The sequence below is a fragment of the Corythoichthys intestinalis genome, chromosome 6 (genome assembly GCF_030265065.1).
Source record: "Corythoichthys intestinalis isolate RoL2023-P3 chromosome 6, ASM3026506v1, whole genome shotgun sequence".
In the NCBI taxonomy this organism is placed as follows: Eukaryota; Metazoa; Chordata; class Actinopteri; order Syngnathiformes; family Syngnathidae; genus Corythoichthys; species Corythoichthys intestinalis.
This window is the reverse complement of record NC_080400.1, coordinates 7,052,679-7,069,224: the sequence shown is the minus strand read 5'-3', so window position 1 is coordinate 7,069,224 and position 16,546 is coordinate 7,052,679. Positions and strand designations below refer to the sequence as shown.

The 16,546-nt window shown below is 41.8% G+C and overlaps 1 protein-coding gene across 13 annotated transcripts in view; it reads right to left on the bottom strand.

The window, feature by feature from the left end:
- Positions 1–16,546, bottom strand: part of tenm4 (teneurin transmembrane protein 4) — a 630,468-nt gene that overhangs the window by 48,116 nt on the left and 565,806 nt on the right. For all 13 annotated transcript variants that reach the window (XM_057839253.1, XM_057839252.1, XM_057839254.1 and 10 more), the window contains 2 exons: positions 15,241–15,537; positions 10,945–12,559 (listed from right to left, as the gene is read on the bottom strand). In XM_057839253.1, the coding sequence (XP_057695236.1) occupies positions 10,945–12,559; positions 15,241–15,537 (1,912 nt within the window). The remainder of the gene's footprint in view (positions 1–10,944; positions 12,560–15,240; positions 15,538–16,546) is intronic.

Below are 16,546 nucleotides of genomic sequence, written 5' to 3'. Positions count from 1 at the left end.
AGATGACTTGTTATTTATGATCAGGAACGCTCGCTTTGAATAAACACAAAGAACATGGAAACGATTTGCCAGTGAGACACGGCTGAGGAAATTCAGGGTATCAGAGTGGAGTGTTGTGTCGTTTTTCTTCAAGCGAGTCAACGCCACGATGAGTGAACTTGCCGACTGTTTCAATAAATCCATTGTGCTGCCACTTCTACTCTCAGCTGCTTTTCAAAGCGCTGGCTGCCTCTTTGCCGAAAAGCAACAAACAGTGGTGTGCTCAGCATTGTTCTCTTTGAAGACACAAACCACAAGTCTATGTAGGAATCCCCTGCATCATCTTTTGTGCATTTTTTCCCGAATCAATTCAGCTGTGAGCCACTGACAGCGAATGTTCGTTCTCGCCACCCAGTCAAAATGAATTGGACGTCTAGCAACCGTCAATAGCAGTGAATAAGTTAAATACAAGGGCGTGGTTTTGCATAGAGACGGTACAGACATAACACTACCAACTTTTTGGGATGCTCAAATTATCCCCGACAACTTTTAAGCAATCTTATTTGCATTATATAATGAGTTCAGTTATATAATAAAACTGTATTGGCACGAATATAATTTATGTGCTTTTTTGCATTGAAATAACACTGAAAAAGAGGGGGTCGTCTTATATTCGCGGTCTAGAGATTATACCCATTCACGACGCTAGATGGCGCCAGATATCATTGAAGCGATGTTCTGTCATGACAGACATCAGCTACTCTCCCCATTTAGGACACTAGATGGGGCCAGGTATCATTGAAGCGATGTTCTGTTATGACAGATCTCAGCTACTCTAAGTTTAAACAGTTTGCATTATCTTATTGCAATGTTTTTCCTTATTCAGATTTGTTTCAAGACTAAAGTTACAGTTAGACTTCACTTCGGATGGTTAATTTTGTTGTTTTATCACAATATTTATTTACATTTAAATTTTATTTTATATTTTAATTATTTTATATACCCACAAGGTTTATTCACTTTTCAAAAACCAGAAGCCATTCATTTATGAATGTGATTTCACTTTAGTTTACATTTTTAAATGTTCAGCTATTAGGATTTGAATGAGGCAAAATAACATGCTTTTTCTCTCAAATATGTTGTTATAATCATTTGTTTCGGATGTAATGTAATTATTTTCTGTATAAAAAATAATTTGGTGTTCAAAAAGTCTTTTTTCAAACTTGAGCTTGAAAAAGAGGGGGTTGTCTTATAATCAGGGCCATCTTATATTGGGGCCAATACGGTAATATTTATATAATCCTATAATAATAATAGTAAGGATGTAACGGTACACGTATTTGTATTGAACCGTTTCGGTACGTAGTGCTCGGTTCGGAACGGAGGCGTACCGAGCGAGTTTCTGACGTAATGTAACCCTTACTTTTTGAGGTTGTGAGTCGATCGGGTTACAGTGTCTTTGTGTTGATTATATTTACTCCGTCTTCTCTACTATAATGAGGACACACACGGTAGGACAGTATAACCCAGAAACATCAACGGCACGACAACGTGGCCGCCACGTGAACGCAGTGAAACGTGGGCGTTAAAGTCAATCAGCCAATGCACACCAGTCGCATGCGGCCGCGTGTTAGACGCGTCCCAGAAGCGGCTCAACACGACGCACGTGAAAAGAACAGCAGAGTTTATTATTTGACGAAATAAGACACTCCTGTGTCAATACTACTACCGGTAGCTAGGATCGGGCAGACCGGAAGTCACTCGTGTGAAAATACGGTGGATCCGGTCGATTTTCAAACTAATATGCAATCGTAACCGACTTTTTGAGTCCACCAGATCTCTTGAGTGGTAGATCGGTGCACAGTTGACTCGTCTTTGTTGATTTACTGCTGTCTTCTCTGCTATAATAATAACCAACACGGCCCCATGTTCAATACAAAACCCTACTACCACAACAAAACAAGTCGGAACTAATATTCACATAGGAACTAAAGTTATACAACATAAAATATACAATATAAATGAATACTATATCACATTTGTAAAATCTAAACACATAATAAAATAAATAATAGCCCATTTAAACAAAATAAATTGAAATGAGCTACAACACATGTAATAAAATAATAAGTATAATACACAGATCCTGCTTACACAATTGAATTGATTAATTTCTGTGTGGCACTTTAACTTGAGAAAATCCACCAATAAAGCTTTTGAAAACCGTACATAAGAAAAAGAAAAAAAAAAGATTTATTGAGGCATTTCATTTGCAAAATACATGTAGGGTGGCGTGGCTCAGTGGTAGAGTAGTTGTCCCCCAACCCAGAGGTTGTGGGATCAAGTCTCCGCCCTAATGAACTCGTCTAAGTGTCCTTGAGCAAGACACTGAACCCTACATTGCTCCTGGTGCTGCATCACCAGTAGGTGGATGGCGAGATAGTATAAAGTGCTTTGAGCGCCTTGAAAGGTGGAAAGGTGCTATATAAGTATAACACCATTTACCATGTTAAACTCTTTGTCATTGGGATTGCTTTTCTCGTTAGCACAGGACTTCTTTTTTCTTCTTTCAGAAAGAAAGCTGACTAATACGCGCGGTCTGAAAGGCAAATTGTTGTTGGATTATCTTTAAATACCCGCTACTTTTTGAGCAGAATTCTAGCTTTGTATAGGCTATTGTTGAAAGCACAAAGGCGTGTAATAAACAACTAGCACATTTATATTTTGCATTTTGTTTTTTTTACTGTACCGAAAATGAACCGAACTGTGACCTCAAAACCGAGGTACGTACCGAACCGAGATTTTTGTGTACCGTTACACCCCTACTTCCTCTTGATTTTGGGGTATTTATGGGTCCCTTCCTGTTTATTTTGAGTTACAGAACAGGACGTGACCTGGGAATCACCCTAATCAATAGGCAGTGGCTCAAACTCAACAGGAAATGACCTGTAAATGCCCCAAAACGAACAGCAAGTGACCTGTAAATGCCCTGAAAATCAGACAGAATAACTGTAAATGCTCTGGTTTCGAATGAACAAACGTTCTCAATGTAAATGATTGGGCGTCGAGCACGATCAATGCAGCCTTGTAGTTAACTGAGAGGTTTTTTTTTTTTTTTGGTGACACCTTTTTAAAACGATATCTCGGTTCTTGGCAGGAGCATATCGATAACCTTTTGGGATACAAAGTATCACGATATATCACCATTTCGATATTTTGTCACACCCCTAATCACCATATTTGGACAATCTATCTAGAAATATGATGAATGCAAAAAGCTGAACTTGACTGTTACAAAAACCCATATTTATTTTTCAAGCTTAGTCATTTTTCTCCGAGTCTTGCAGCCTGAAAAGACATTTGCCAATGGGTTTATTTACTGCCATTGAAATCTATCAAAGCCATACGTTAAGTGTGCTTCAGTATGTCACTGCGACACAAAAAAATACGCAAGAACACATGAAGCAGGTTAAATTAAAAAGCCCCGGGCAGCATCTAACAGCTCCAAAGTGACATTTGCAGGTAGAACGTCATGCTGTTTAAAGTGTTAATTAGCATTGTAGCCCGCCAATTGTCATCAGCACGGCACATTTCCCTCTGCAAACAAGCAAAAGTGTGAGAAAAGCACTATAAATAAAAGATGGATAAGCGGGGAGTATTCTGTGCCATCTTTTTGTTTCTCAGTGATCTCAATGCTTGATCCATGACTTGTGATTTACAGCGTCAAAATAGGTGCTTGGGTGACAGTGTTGTTAATCTCACTTTTAAAAAAGTAATTAATTACAGTTACAAATTACTTCTCCCAAAAAGTAATTGCGTTAGTAACTCAGTTACCTTAATGTAAGAGTAATTAGTTACTTGGCAAAGTAACTGGTGATAATTTTCAATTTTCATGGATCCCCCCATCCCCCCCAAAAAACCCCCAAAATAAAACAGGTCACACAATGTGAAGTTTAAAGGTTTTTTTGGGACAATTCTTGACCCTAAACTTTACTAGACACAGGGGTATTGCGGATATTGTGATAACTAAATAGTAACCTTTGCTATGTGTGGAAGTAATTTAATGTTGTGAATCAACCATTAAAGTTGTAAAAATATCTCCCGTTATTGCATAAGTTCCCTTCTGTCTACTTTTGATATCTCTAAGTTTTAAAACTATTTCATCATTTAAAGATGGATTTAAGTCAAGAGTTTGCCAATTTAGGAGCATTTTAGATAAAAAGTTACTTAGGTTCGCTAGGAAGGTTATCTATAAAAGAGCCTTAATGAGAGGTCTACTGCTTTAAGATGGCGGCTGTTTACGAACGCATCTAGTTCTTTATTATATACACGCACCGGCCACTTTATTTGGTACACCATGCTAGTAACGGGTTGGATCCCCGTGGCATAGATTCAACAAGGTGCTGGAAGCATTCCTCAGAGAGTTTGGTCCATATTGACATGATGGCATCACACAGTTGGTGCAGATTTGTCGGCTGCACATCCATGATGCGAATCTCCCGTTCCACCACATCCCAAAGATGCTCTATTGGATTGAGATCTGGTGACTGTGGAGGCCATTTGAGTACAGTGAACTCATTGTCATGTTCAAGAAACCAGTCTGAGATGATTCCAGCTTTATGACATGGCGCATTATCCTGCTGAAAGTAGCCATCAGAAGTTGGGTACATTGTGGTCATAAAGGGATGGACATGGTCAGCAACAATACTCAGGTAGGCTGTGGCGTTCCAACGATGCTCAATTGGTACCAAGGGGCCCAAAGAGTGCTAAGAAAATATTCCCCACACCATTACACCACCACCAGCCTGAACTGTCGATACAAGGCAGGATGGATCCATGGTTTCATGTTGTTGACGCCAAATTCTGACCCTACCATCCGAATGTCGCAGCAGAAATCGAGACTCATCAGACCAGGCAACGTTTTTCCAATCTTCTATTGTCCAATTTCGATCAGCTTGTGCAAATTGTAGCCTCTGTTTCCTGTTCTTAGCTGAAAGGAGTGGCACCCGGCGTGGTCTTCTGCTGCTGTAGCCCATCTGCCTCAAAGTTCGACGTACTGTGCGTTCAGAGATGCTCTTCTGCCTACCTTGGTTGTAACGGGTGGTTACTTGAGTCACGGTTGCCTTTCTATCAGCTCAAACCAGCCTGGCCATTCTCTTCTGACCTCTGGCATCAACAAGGCATTTCCGCCCACAGAACTGCCGCTCACTGGATATTTTTTCTTTTTCGGACCATTCTCTGTAAACCCTAGAGATGGTTGTGCGTGAAAATCCCAGTAGATCAGCAGTTACTGAGATACTGCCCTTCTGGCACCAACAACCATGCCACGTTCAAAGTCACTCAACCTTTTTTCCCCATACTGATGCTCGGTTTGAACTGCAGGAGATTGTCTTAAACCATGTCCACATGCCTAAATGCACTGAGTTGCCGCCATGTGATTGGCTGATTAGAAATTAAGTGTTAACGAGAAGTTGGACAGGTGTACCTAATAAAGTGGCCGGTGAGTGTATATATACAGATCTTGACACTGTTCGAGTTCAATCAACTATTCAAGTTGTTGTTGGTAGCGTTTGAAAGCTTAGGTTTAAAGGAACTCTAAATATCCATCTTGCCTCCTCTGGTGTAGTTTTGGCTAAGCAAATGACTTTGACCCGTTATGAAAATTTTTCGTTGTAGGATTTTTGTTCATTTCATTAATTTTTGTTGTTTGTTTTATTTCTTTACAACTTTTATAGACAACATTTTAACGGCTAGGTCTTTATTTCAAAGGGGAAGTTCAGAATTTCTTACATTAGGCTTAATCTTGGAGTTAGCAGGGGTTTAATTAGTCGTTGGAGTTGATTTAAACAAATTTCGTGCAGTTTGTCAGTTATTTGTTAGTTTTAGAGCTCCGGGATGGCTAAACTAGGGCGAGTCAATGGTGGTTGAAATCAACTCCATCGACTAATTAAACGCCCGCTAACTCAAAGATTAAGCCTTATGTGAAAAACTCAACTACACTCTATGACATTTGTCTGTTATTTTTATGTTGAGGCAGCAAAAGGAGAAAAACTGGTAAAAGTAACTGATAAATTACTTTTAAAGTAACTTAGTTACTTTGATAATAAAGTAATCAGCAAAGTAACTAGATTACTTTTTTAAGTAATCCGTGACAACACTGAAAGTGATTTAGGATCACTAGGAAGGTTCTCTACAACAGAGCCTTAATGAGAGGTCTACTGCTTTAAGATGGCGGCTGTTTACTAACGCATCTAGTTCTTTATTATACATGTTGCTAATGCAGCCGTGTCTGTCATTTGCATCTAGTTCTGTGTATATGTGATATCTACCGAAGCATCATGTGGGCGTAGTTTGTAGGCTATCGGCTACAGTCAGGTATTATTGGAGCCACCCAGCATAGTAGCATCGCGTTTGCAACGACGTCACCCTCCCTTGCCTCGTCCTTACTCCTGCTCTGCTCTCTCGTCTCCGTGAGTCGGTCTTTCACAGACTTTTCTCGCGTCAGTCAACCAACATAGTAACACACGCCTTTCCCGCGTCAGTAACGGGATCGGCGTTGCCGAGATGAGAAAAGTCATTAATTAGATTACTCACTACCGAAGAAAATAACGCTGTTAGTAATGCCGTTTTATTCTAACGCCGTGATTAACAACACTGTTGGGTGACATCAAGTCAGTGGAAGCTAACAACATTTCACTTGAATACAGCGCTAACGGGGAGGCGGGGTGATCTCTGGAGCAGATATATTTATGTTAATGCAAATTGTTGGGTGTTCTGCATCTTCTTGTCACCCTGAAGTGAGTGTCACTCGGTGAGCAACCCTTTCACAAAGAGGGGGAAGGGAGATCCGTGGCTCTCTCTTCCCCCTTGACATGTGTAATTTTAGCAACATAAAAAACTTATATGCATTATTGATCGCACTTGTGGGACTCACCTAACATCTGCCGGCATTGCTATTTATATTCAGCTACATATACCGACTCTGTGGACACTGTTAGACCAAGTTAGACCTCTTTGACAGCCAGAAATCTTGCTTGTTTGTAGGTGACCAAATACTTATTTTCCACTCTAATTTGGAAATATTTGTTTTTAAAAATCAAACAATGTGATTCTCTGTTTTTTTTCCACATTCTGTCGCTCATGGTTGAGGTTTACCCATGTTGACAATTACAGGCCTCTCTAATCTTTTCAAGTAGGAGAACTTGCACAATTGGTGGCTGACTAAAGACTTATTTGCTCCACTGTATTAGCCAGAACGACTTACAGCCTAATATGGGCCAAACCAGACCATAGCTATCCTTTATCCATGTCGGACATCTGAGTGTGATTCCCAGTCATACAAGGCGACAGTCCAGCCAGACCGAACGCTGCCATTAGAGGGCAGTGTATCCTCCATCTTTGAACAAGATTTAATACTTTTGGATAGTTATTTTGTAGGGGTGCTTAAAGGCTTAATTCCGATTTACGCCGAAATTCGGGTTATGTCGCCAGCGTAGAACGTATCTCATTCATAACCCGGGGACGACCTGTACCTAAAATTAATATTATTTGAGTAAAGGCCCAAGTAGTCATACTTAAGTACAAATAAAAAAGTATTTGGCATAATCAATAATCAAGCAATGAATAACCCCTAGCAATGTCTTTTAAATTTGTTTTTTAAAACGATTGTATATTTTTTTTCTAAGCACACCGTCATCTGTATGAACTGTTATTATTACACTGTACTTTTACCTAATACATGAAGAAATTAGGCCAAAAACATTCACAAAAATCATCGAAGTCCGACTCTAAACATCTACAGAAATTAAACATCACCTGTCCAAAGAGCATGAGTGCCCTCTAGTGGAGAAAAAATATTTTCCACCATGAAATGATCATATCTCCGGTTTTCCATAGTCTATTGGTGCCAAATAAAAAATGAGAGGTTGAAATCCCCGCGTTTTAGTCATGTTGAGTGCTTTATGTGAAATAGTACTTTTTTACGGCGCTTTAAAGACACCATGTGAGTGAACAGGCCCGTGTGATCGTAGGACTTTCAACTGCGAGCTTGTGTGTGGTCATGTGGCTATATTGTTACGCCTGATTGGTATAGACCCTACTCACCTACGTCACAAAATGGGCGTGTCGCTGTCTCCGGCCGCCATATTGTACCTCTTTTTCAGACCTATTCTCATTGTTTTCAATTAGTCGAGCAAGTTATAGAGCAATTCATGGAAGCCCCGGTGTTATCTGACGCTGTAAACTCATTGGATCCGTTGCATAAAAGGCGTTACGTGGAAAAGCTTCAGTTTATCCATTTGCCAGATCCGTATTTGATGCCTAAATCGATGTTTTTCGACCCGCTGGCTTCGCCTGACATCTGATATCCTGATATTTACAACAATCTTGTCCACACAAAATCAGCCTATTCTCACGAAAGTTTGAAAAACTTTAAGAGCTTGGAGGCTTATAAATGCTACGTTGCTGGTTGGGTGAAACAGGTCCTCGTACACGAAAATTCGGCAGGAATCTTGTGCTCGGAAGGTGAGTTACGAAATTTTCAATTCAAAATCTTTTGTTCTTGCTAACATCCACTGTCAAGTCTAATGTATTTCATATCATTTGTCAATGGAGCTAGGGCTTTTAATGTTTATATGGTTTAGCGATAGCACTCTCACTATATACATATATAATACGTAATAAATATGAAGTGCGATAGCACTACTCCAGATTGTCCCTAGTTGAATTTATTTTTTGGCTTTTGACCTCAATAGTGAAATTGTAAATTAATTGTATGACAACTGTCTGATTATCCCCTTATAATTATATATTTTCAGGTAGTTCATTCACAACGTCTGAGTGTATGTTGTCGGCGATTAGCCTAGCAATGATCTTAATTGTGGTTGTCAGCCCAAAAACCCTCTAAATATATATTAAATGCATCTTACCAGATATAAAATGACTCCTACATAATCGGTGGTAGTCGTTTGGAGCCCAGTTTTCTCGTCGAATTGCAGCAGTCAATCTCGGTCTCCTGTTCGGGTCTCTCGGAATACGGTCAAAATTCAAGTCTCTCTGTCTATCTTCTCTGTTTTTGCAACCGACCGCCACACACGACTTCACCATTTTGATTATTAATGTTAACGAGCAGAAAAACACGCCATAATAGGAGGAATTTGCGAAGCGCTAATGCATTAACATGACTAGTATCCGGACAACATGGCGCGGGGGCGTGGCTGTGACGTCACGTGAGTAGGGTCTATAGTGGAGTCATGTAATTATTGTTGCGATGTCTCATTGGTTAAAGAGCATACGGCATGAGAAAAAAAAGTCTTAAATAGCATTATTATGTGAATTAGAATCATATTTTGAGACGATTTGACTATATACAACAATGTAGAAAAGCACAGATGACGAGAAATTAGTCTTTTAATCGGCCGGTTAGCCACGCCTACCATTATAGGGCTCTAGCGTCCCCAACAGGTGGATGACGTCAGCGGGAGAATGGGCTCATCGGCTTTACTATTCAGCCCATTGAGGGGGAATTATTCAGAACGAGGAAAACGCGACAAAGAGAGCCGCAAAATGTCATTGTTTCAGTCTCTTTACTCCAACATTTTTACAGGATATTATTTTTATCCAAGTATTTTCCCCCAATAGCGAAATAAATGGCTTGAGAAGGACCAGTCAGCCCGTCGAGGGGGAATTATTCACAACGAGGAAAACGCAATGAAGAGAGCTGCAAAATGTCATTGTTTCTGTCTCCCTACGTCAATATTTTTACTGGATATTATTTTTATCCAAGTATTTTCCCCCAACTGCTAAATAAATGGTATGGTCATGACAAATAACAGTCTTGTGCTAAATGGAATATGAAATAATAAAAATGCACTTATTCAGGACGACATGGCAAAATTACTCCATAATGGTCAAAACTGTCGACTTCACCTTTACTGTCGCACCTCCTGAACGATATGTTATGACACCTAAATCGGACATATGTCATTTCCCTTCCCGGGCTTCGGATAATGTAAACAAACCTAGAGGCGTGACAGCTAGCCGACATGTTAACCCGAACCGAGTGATGTTTCAAAGTCTTCGAAGCGGAAAATCACACATAACTAGCCTGGATTATTTGACATGACGACTGGGTTGTCGATTGTCTTTGCGGATCGGTAAACCGCCCGGCGGAGAGCAATTTACAGCTTGTTCCCAGGAGGAGGGCGGCTGCAGTTGTTGTGCAGCTAACGTGCAGCTAATGTGCACGAAGAGAGCTTTTTACATGCCAATCAATGATCAAACGTAAGTAGTCCTTTATTTAAAGAAAGTTTGTAGTGTTTACTTTGTAATCGCTGTATTCGTATTTGACATAATACAAAACAAGATGTTTACTCACTTCCTCTTAAGTCCAATGGTCCCACAGTAGTAGGGCTTGTTTTGGCCAATATCCACGGTGAATGGGAACCTTTTGAAACTCCAAAAAGGCGCACAAGCCTCTCCCTCAAACAGCAAGATTTTTCTGCAGCCGTTTGGCTGGCGTGATGCGAAAAATAAACGTATTAATCCGAAAAATCAGCTGAATCCTTTGTCCTCATACACAACAGTACGCTGTATAGTGAAGAGGACGCCTTCACCCGTACATGTCACAGCGCCCTCCTCCTCAATGCAAGACCGAAGCCGGAAATCACTCATTTTCATGGCGCGGGATTAAAAAAACTAAATAAATATAGCGATCGCTTCCACACACATCCAAGCGGTCCATATCATTCAGGAGCATAAAATACCGCGTGTATTATTAAATAAACACGCTTTTTCGTGTCACATGCACTTTAAACTGGTAGAGCCACTGTCAGCATCTCTGGCAAAATTAAAGTAAAATCTAAAAGGAAAAATAAACCGACTCTAGTGTAGCCCAAAGTAAGAGTAGTGTTTCTTCTTCACAAATCTACTTAAGTAGTTGTCACAATTTTGTTTGCTTGAACTTACCCGTCATGTAACATTTGATCTCTTCGTTGTTGCTGAGCGGGTTGTTGTTTTTGAACATGTACAAGTTGAACGGCACAATGTGGCCGCTGTTGAGACGTTTCCAAACATCATGGTCAGGCGTGGTCCAGCGCCCGGCCAAGACGTCGTAGTCCCTGCGACCCATGTGCACCAGTCTGGTGAGGGGTTCATACAGACCACCCTGATAGCCGATGATGACCTGGAAGCTGGGGTTGGTGTCCAGGTAGACCTCACCGAACGCTGTGTGGAGCACCTGCTTGATCATGTGGCCCGAGCCGCTGAAGACGGCCAGAGGTGTGCCGATGTTGTCACAGGCTACGTAGAACTCATCGCCGCTGCTCAGCTCCATGGCGAACAGATGGCCCTGTAGGTCGTAGTACAGCGACGTGATCTCAGAGCTTGTATGGTTGTACATATGGGTGATCCGCGTAGGGCTGGATAAATCTGCGTAGAAGAACTGCAGGTAGTGGCCCACGCTGCTCCGGCTGGACACCCTCCGGCCCAAGCCGTCGTAGCGGTAGCGGATATTCCAGCCGCTCGCTTTGTTGTACACCTTCACTAGAAGTCCGGCCGAGTTATAGTCAAAGTAGTCATTGCCTCTCTGCCGGAGAAAACCGTCTTCATCCATCCTGTACTGGACATCCCCCAAGCGAGTTATACGGTCCCTGATGTCGTAACGTAATGGAGTTAAGCGAGCGCTGTTGCCCGGGCTCAGAAGGTGCAGGTTGCCGTTGAGGTCGTAACTGTAGCGCCACAGAGGCTTGTCGTTGATGGAGACCACCTGGAGTTGGCCATCCGAGTCGTACTCGTACGTGTAGCGCGTGGTGTTTGCATAAGGTCCCACCTTCAGTTCCTTGGCAACCACGCGACCCATGTTGTCGTACTGCACCATCATCCAGTACATGAGGGAGCGGAAGATTTCATACTGCACCTCTTTCACGCGACCATAAGCGTCAAAGTGTTTGGTGTGTGTCATAACTGCTGTGGTGATGATCTGATTGATGTCATAGTAGATGACGCCAAACTTTCCAAACTGTTCCGCCTTGCCCGAAACGTCATCGTAGCGGTACAGGTCAATAGGCAGCGGCGTTTCATTGATGACCGCCTGCATGCTGGTGACGCGGAAGCTGTTGTCATAGACGTAGTCAAATCGGGCATTGACCATGCCCTCTTCGCTGAAGCGGAAAATCTGACGGTCAATCAGTGGCCCGATCTGGCGGTAGCGGATGGTGCAGGTAAAGCCCTCGCTTTGCAGGTTGACCGTCTTGAGCATACCGGCCACCTCGTCGTAGGAGAAGCCGATGCGGGTTGTGTCGTAAAGAATCTCTAGAAGTTTGGACAGTTTTCCGTACTTGTAGATAATCCGACGGCCCGTGCCGAGGTAGGTGGTCTGCAGCAATTGGCCTTCCTCGCTGTAGTCCTGCAACACTGAGGCGTTACCCTCGGGAGGCCGGTATGTGTTTCTGTAGTAGCCGATGGAGAGCGCCGTCTCCAGGGTCTGACGCGCCACGTTGGGCATGGTCACAGATGAGAGACGGTCATTCTTGTCGAATTCGAAGATGTACTGTCTCTGGCTGTAGAGTAGCAGCACCATAGACTGCAAGACAACATGATACAGTTAAACAAGTACAGTACAAGAAGTTTACTTTGTTACTAAGCCATAATGATTCACCTTCCACCTCGACAGGCGCAGCGGTACTAAAGCGCTTCACAGAACACAGGACACAGAACAAAACAATAATGCGCTAAATTGTCTAGTCCTGCATACTTTGTTTTGATTGAGATGGCTACAGATCAAAGATGTCAAACTGGCGGCACAGGGGCCAAATCTGGCTCACCACATCATTTTATGTATCGACTTCATGTTTCTCGCTAAAAGAAAATTTATGTAAAATTTCTGTAGTCCTCAATTTAAGATCAGGAATCCAGATCAAGGACTTATTTCGATCGCTGCTAGTCAGTCTAAATGGACTGGGCGTCGAACATTGTCAATGGCAGACAATTAGTCAGATATTCATACGCTAAAGTTAATTGGCTACAGTGGGGCAAATATGTATTTAGTCAACCACCAATTGTGCAAGTTCTCCTACTTGAAAAGATTAAAGAGGCCTGTAATTGTCAACATGGGCAAACCTCAACCATGAGAGACAGAATGTGGAAAGAAAAACAGAAAATTACATTGTTTGATTTTTAAAAACAAATATTTCCAAATTAGAGTGGAAAATAAGTATTTGGTCGCCTACAAACAAGCAAGATTTCTGGCTGTCAAAGAGGTCTAACTTCTTCTGACGAGGTCTAACGTGGTCTGAGGAGGCTCCACTCGTTACCTGTATTAATGGCACCTGTTTTAACTCATTATCGGTAGACACCTGTCCACAATCTTAGTCAGTCACCCTCCAAACTCCACTATGGCCAAGACCAAAGAGCTGTTGAAGGACACCAGAGACCTGCACTACGCTGGGAAGACTGAATCTGCAATAGGTAAAACGCTTGGTGTAAAGAAATCAACTGTGAGAGCAATTATTAGAAAATTGAAGACATACAAGACCACTGATAATCTCCCTCGATCTGGGGCTCCATGAAAAATCTCACCCCGTGGTGTCAAAATGATAACAAGAACGGTGAGCAAAAATCCCAGAACCATACGGGGGGGACCTAGTGAATGACCTACAGAGAGCTGGGACCACAGTAACAAAGGCTACCATCAGTAACACAATGCGCCGCCAGGGACTCAAATCCTGCACTGCTGGACGTGTCCCCCTGCTGAAGAAAGTACACGTCCAGGCCCGTCTGCGGTCCACTAGAGAGCAGCATTTGGATGATCCAGAAGAGGACTGGGAGAATAAGTTATGGTCATGAAACCAAAATAGAACTTTTTGGTAGAAACACAGGTTCTCGTGTTTGGAGGTGAAAGAATACTGAATTGCATCCGTAGAACACCATACCCACTGTGACGCACGGGGGTGGAAACATCATGCTTTGGGGCTGTTTTTCTGCAAAGGGACCAGTATAACTGATATGTGTAAAGGAAAGAATGAATGGGGCCATGTATCGAGACATTTTGAGTGAAAATCTCCTTCCATCAGCAAGGGCATTGAAGATGAGACGTGGCTGGGTCTTTCAGTCTGACAATGATCCCAAACACACAGCCAGGGCAACAAAGGAGTGGCTTCGTAAGAGTATTTCAAGGTCCTGGAGTTGCCTATCCGGTCTCCAGATCTCAACCCCATAGAAAATCTGTGGAGGGAGCTGAAAGTCTGTTTTGCCCAACGGCAGCCCCAAAACATCACTGCTCTAGAGGAGATCTGCACGGAGGAATGGGCCAAAATACCAGCAACAGTGTGTGAAAAGCTTGTGAAGAGTTACAGAAAACGTTGACTTCGGTTATTGCCAACAAAGGGTACATAACAAAGTATTGAGATAAACTTTTGGTATTGACCAAATACTTATTTTCCACCATGATTTGCAAATAAATTCTTTAAAAATCAAACAATGTGATTTTCAGTTTTTTTTCCCTCCACATTCTATCTCTCATGGTTGAGGTTTACCCATGTTGACAATTACAGGCCTCTCTAATATTTTCAAGTGGGAGAACTTGCACAATTAGTGATTGACTAAATACTTATTTGCCCCACTGGTATGTTTGAAAGCAAATTTAGCAACATTGCCACAACAAATTAAATGTACCTGTTACTTTTCACTATCAGCTAGTTTTACGGAACCAAACTTAAAATTATGAAGCAAACAGTCAGTGAACAGAACTAAGTTTTCAAATCTTGCTCTTTAACCATTTGCCCGTAAACTGTCATTTTGCAACCACTGTGCTAACCTTTTCTTAAGCGCCGGATAATTAGCCATTTCGCTCATGTCTTAACCTTCTAAGTGTAGCATTCAAATGTGTTCTAAGGTTGTCACAGCACGATCCAGGCTGATATTTAAGTGATTTCAGCAAAAAATAGAAAAGTGACTCATATCAAGGTGACTGGCTTTCATTAACATGTCTCAAGTCAAAGTTTCAAAGAACTGCAGTGTGTTACCTTTCCCCACCCCAAAAAATGAGAAAAAATATATGTGACAATACCATTTGCCTCTTATCCAAGCAATTCAGATTTTTCTGTCAGACCCAGTTATCAAAAGTGTTAGATCTGCAGTGCACCGACAGGTTTTAATTATAAGATCTGCTGATATTTGTGAGCGTATTAACTGCTGGCAATGAATTAAACTTTGAAGCTCTATTAAATATCAAATGACATCTTCTTTTTCTGTGGAAATTCTTACCTTCTCTAGATAAGTGTAGCTCCATGATTTGCCATCTGCAAACATCTTGGAGGTGATCCTGCCTTTATGGTCGTAGTCCATGCGTACCGACATGGTGCCTCTCTGAATGCCCGCAACGTGTCCCCCGGCAGAGTAGGTCACGTTGACTCCATTCAGTCGGCTGCTCGGGGCCCAGAGAGTGGGCCGCCCGGCATGGTCGTAATGGATTCGCAGCGTAAATTTCCTGTGGTCATCGTAGACCTTTTCAGTCCTGGTGATTCGATCGAAGTCCAGCGACAACAAGTTTCTGTTATGAACCTAGAGGAGCACAAAGGGAGGTAATCATGTGAGATTGGCTGGTTCAATTTGAACAAACATGGCCAAGAGAGCCAATACGCTGATCATATTTTGAAATGACCTCAGTTTTTTGTTTGTGTGTGAAGAAAACCCTGTAATATGTGAGTGGGGGCATTCCCAAATCACGCAGAGCCCATTAGGTCTGCATTGAAAGATTATCCATTCTGACAGCATGTGGGTAAACTAGAGCTGTCCCAACTACCGTAAGTTCCCGAATATAAGGCGCACCCGTGTATAATGCACACCCCAAATTTACTTGTAAAATCTAGGGAAAATTATTGTACCCGTTTAGAACGCGCACCCTAATTTTAGCACCAATAAATAGAAGAATACAAGAAAACAGAGTTTGTGTACAGATACAGTAATGTCATTTTACTGACTGGTGAAACACAGCACAAGCATAGCATATTGGTAGTTCAAAACATTAGCATAAACTGACAATATTTACGGTAATAATATGATTTGACAACTTCTCCAATTTACCAGAATCTAGGAGAAAACAAAACAGATGTGACTTTTCCTTTAAAGGCTGCTGTATAACTTGCTCGTTTTATCATGATGAATAAATGTTTCTTCCGTGGATTGATACGGTAAAATGAAAGTGAGAACGTAAGTCGGAAATCCGAGAAAGCTCATCGCTGTCGACACTGTGACATATTGGTATTGTATGTTATGTTGTTCTATGTTGTGGCACTGGTGGATCCATGCTGCTGTATTGTCATATCTATGTTGTGATTGTCTATGAGCCAGAGGGCCGCTGAGGCTAGACAGAAGAGCGCCGCATTATAGCCGGACTGTCGGCATTTAAGTTAATTGAAAGCAAGAAATAAAACGTTGAACACGGCACTCGAAGTATTCTAGTTTTTTTCAAGACAAGATAAAACAGACATGACAGTAACAATAGGAACTATTGATATTTGGGTTAGTTGACGGACACACACAGGAAGTCTGTGTTGTTACGTTTATTATG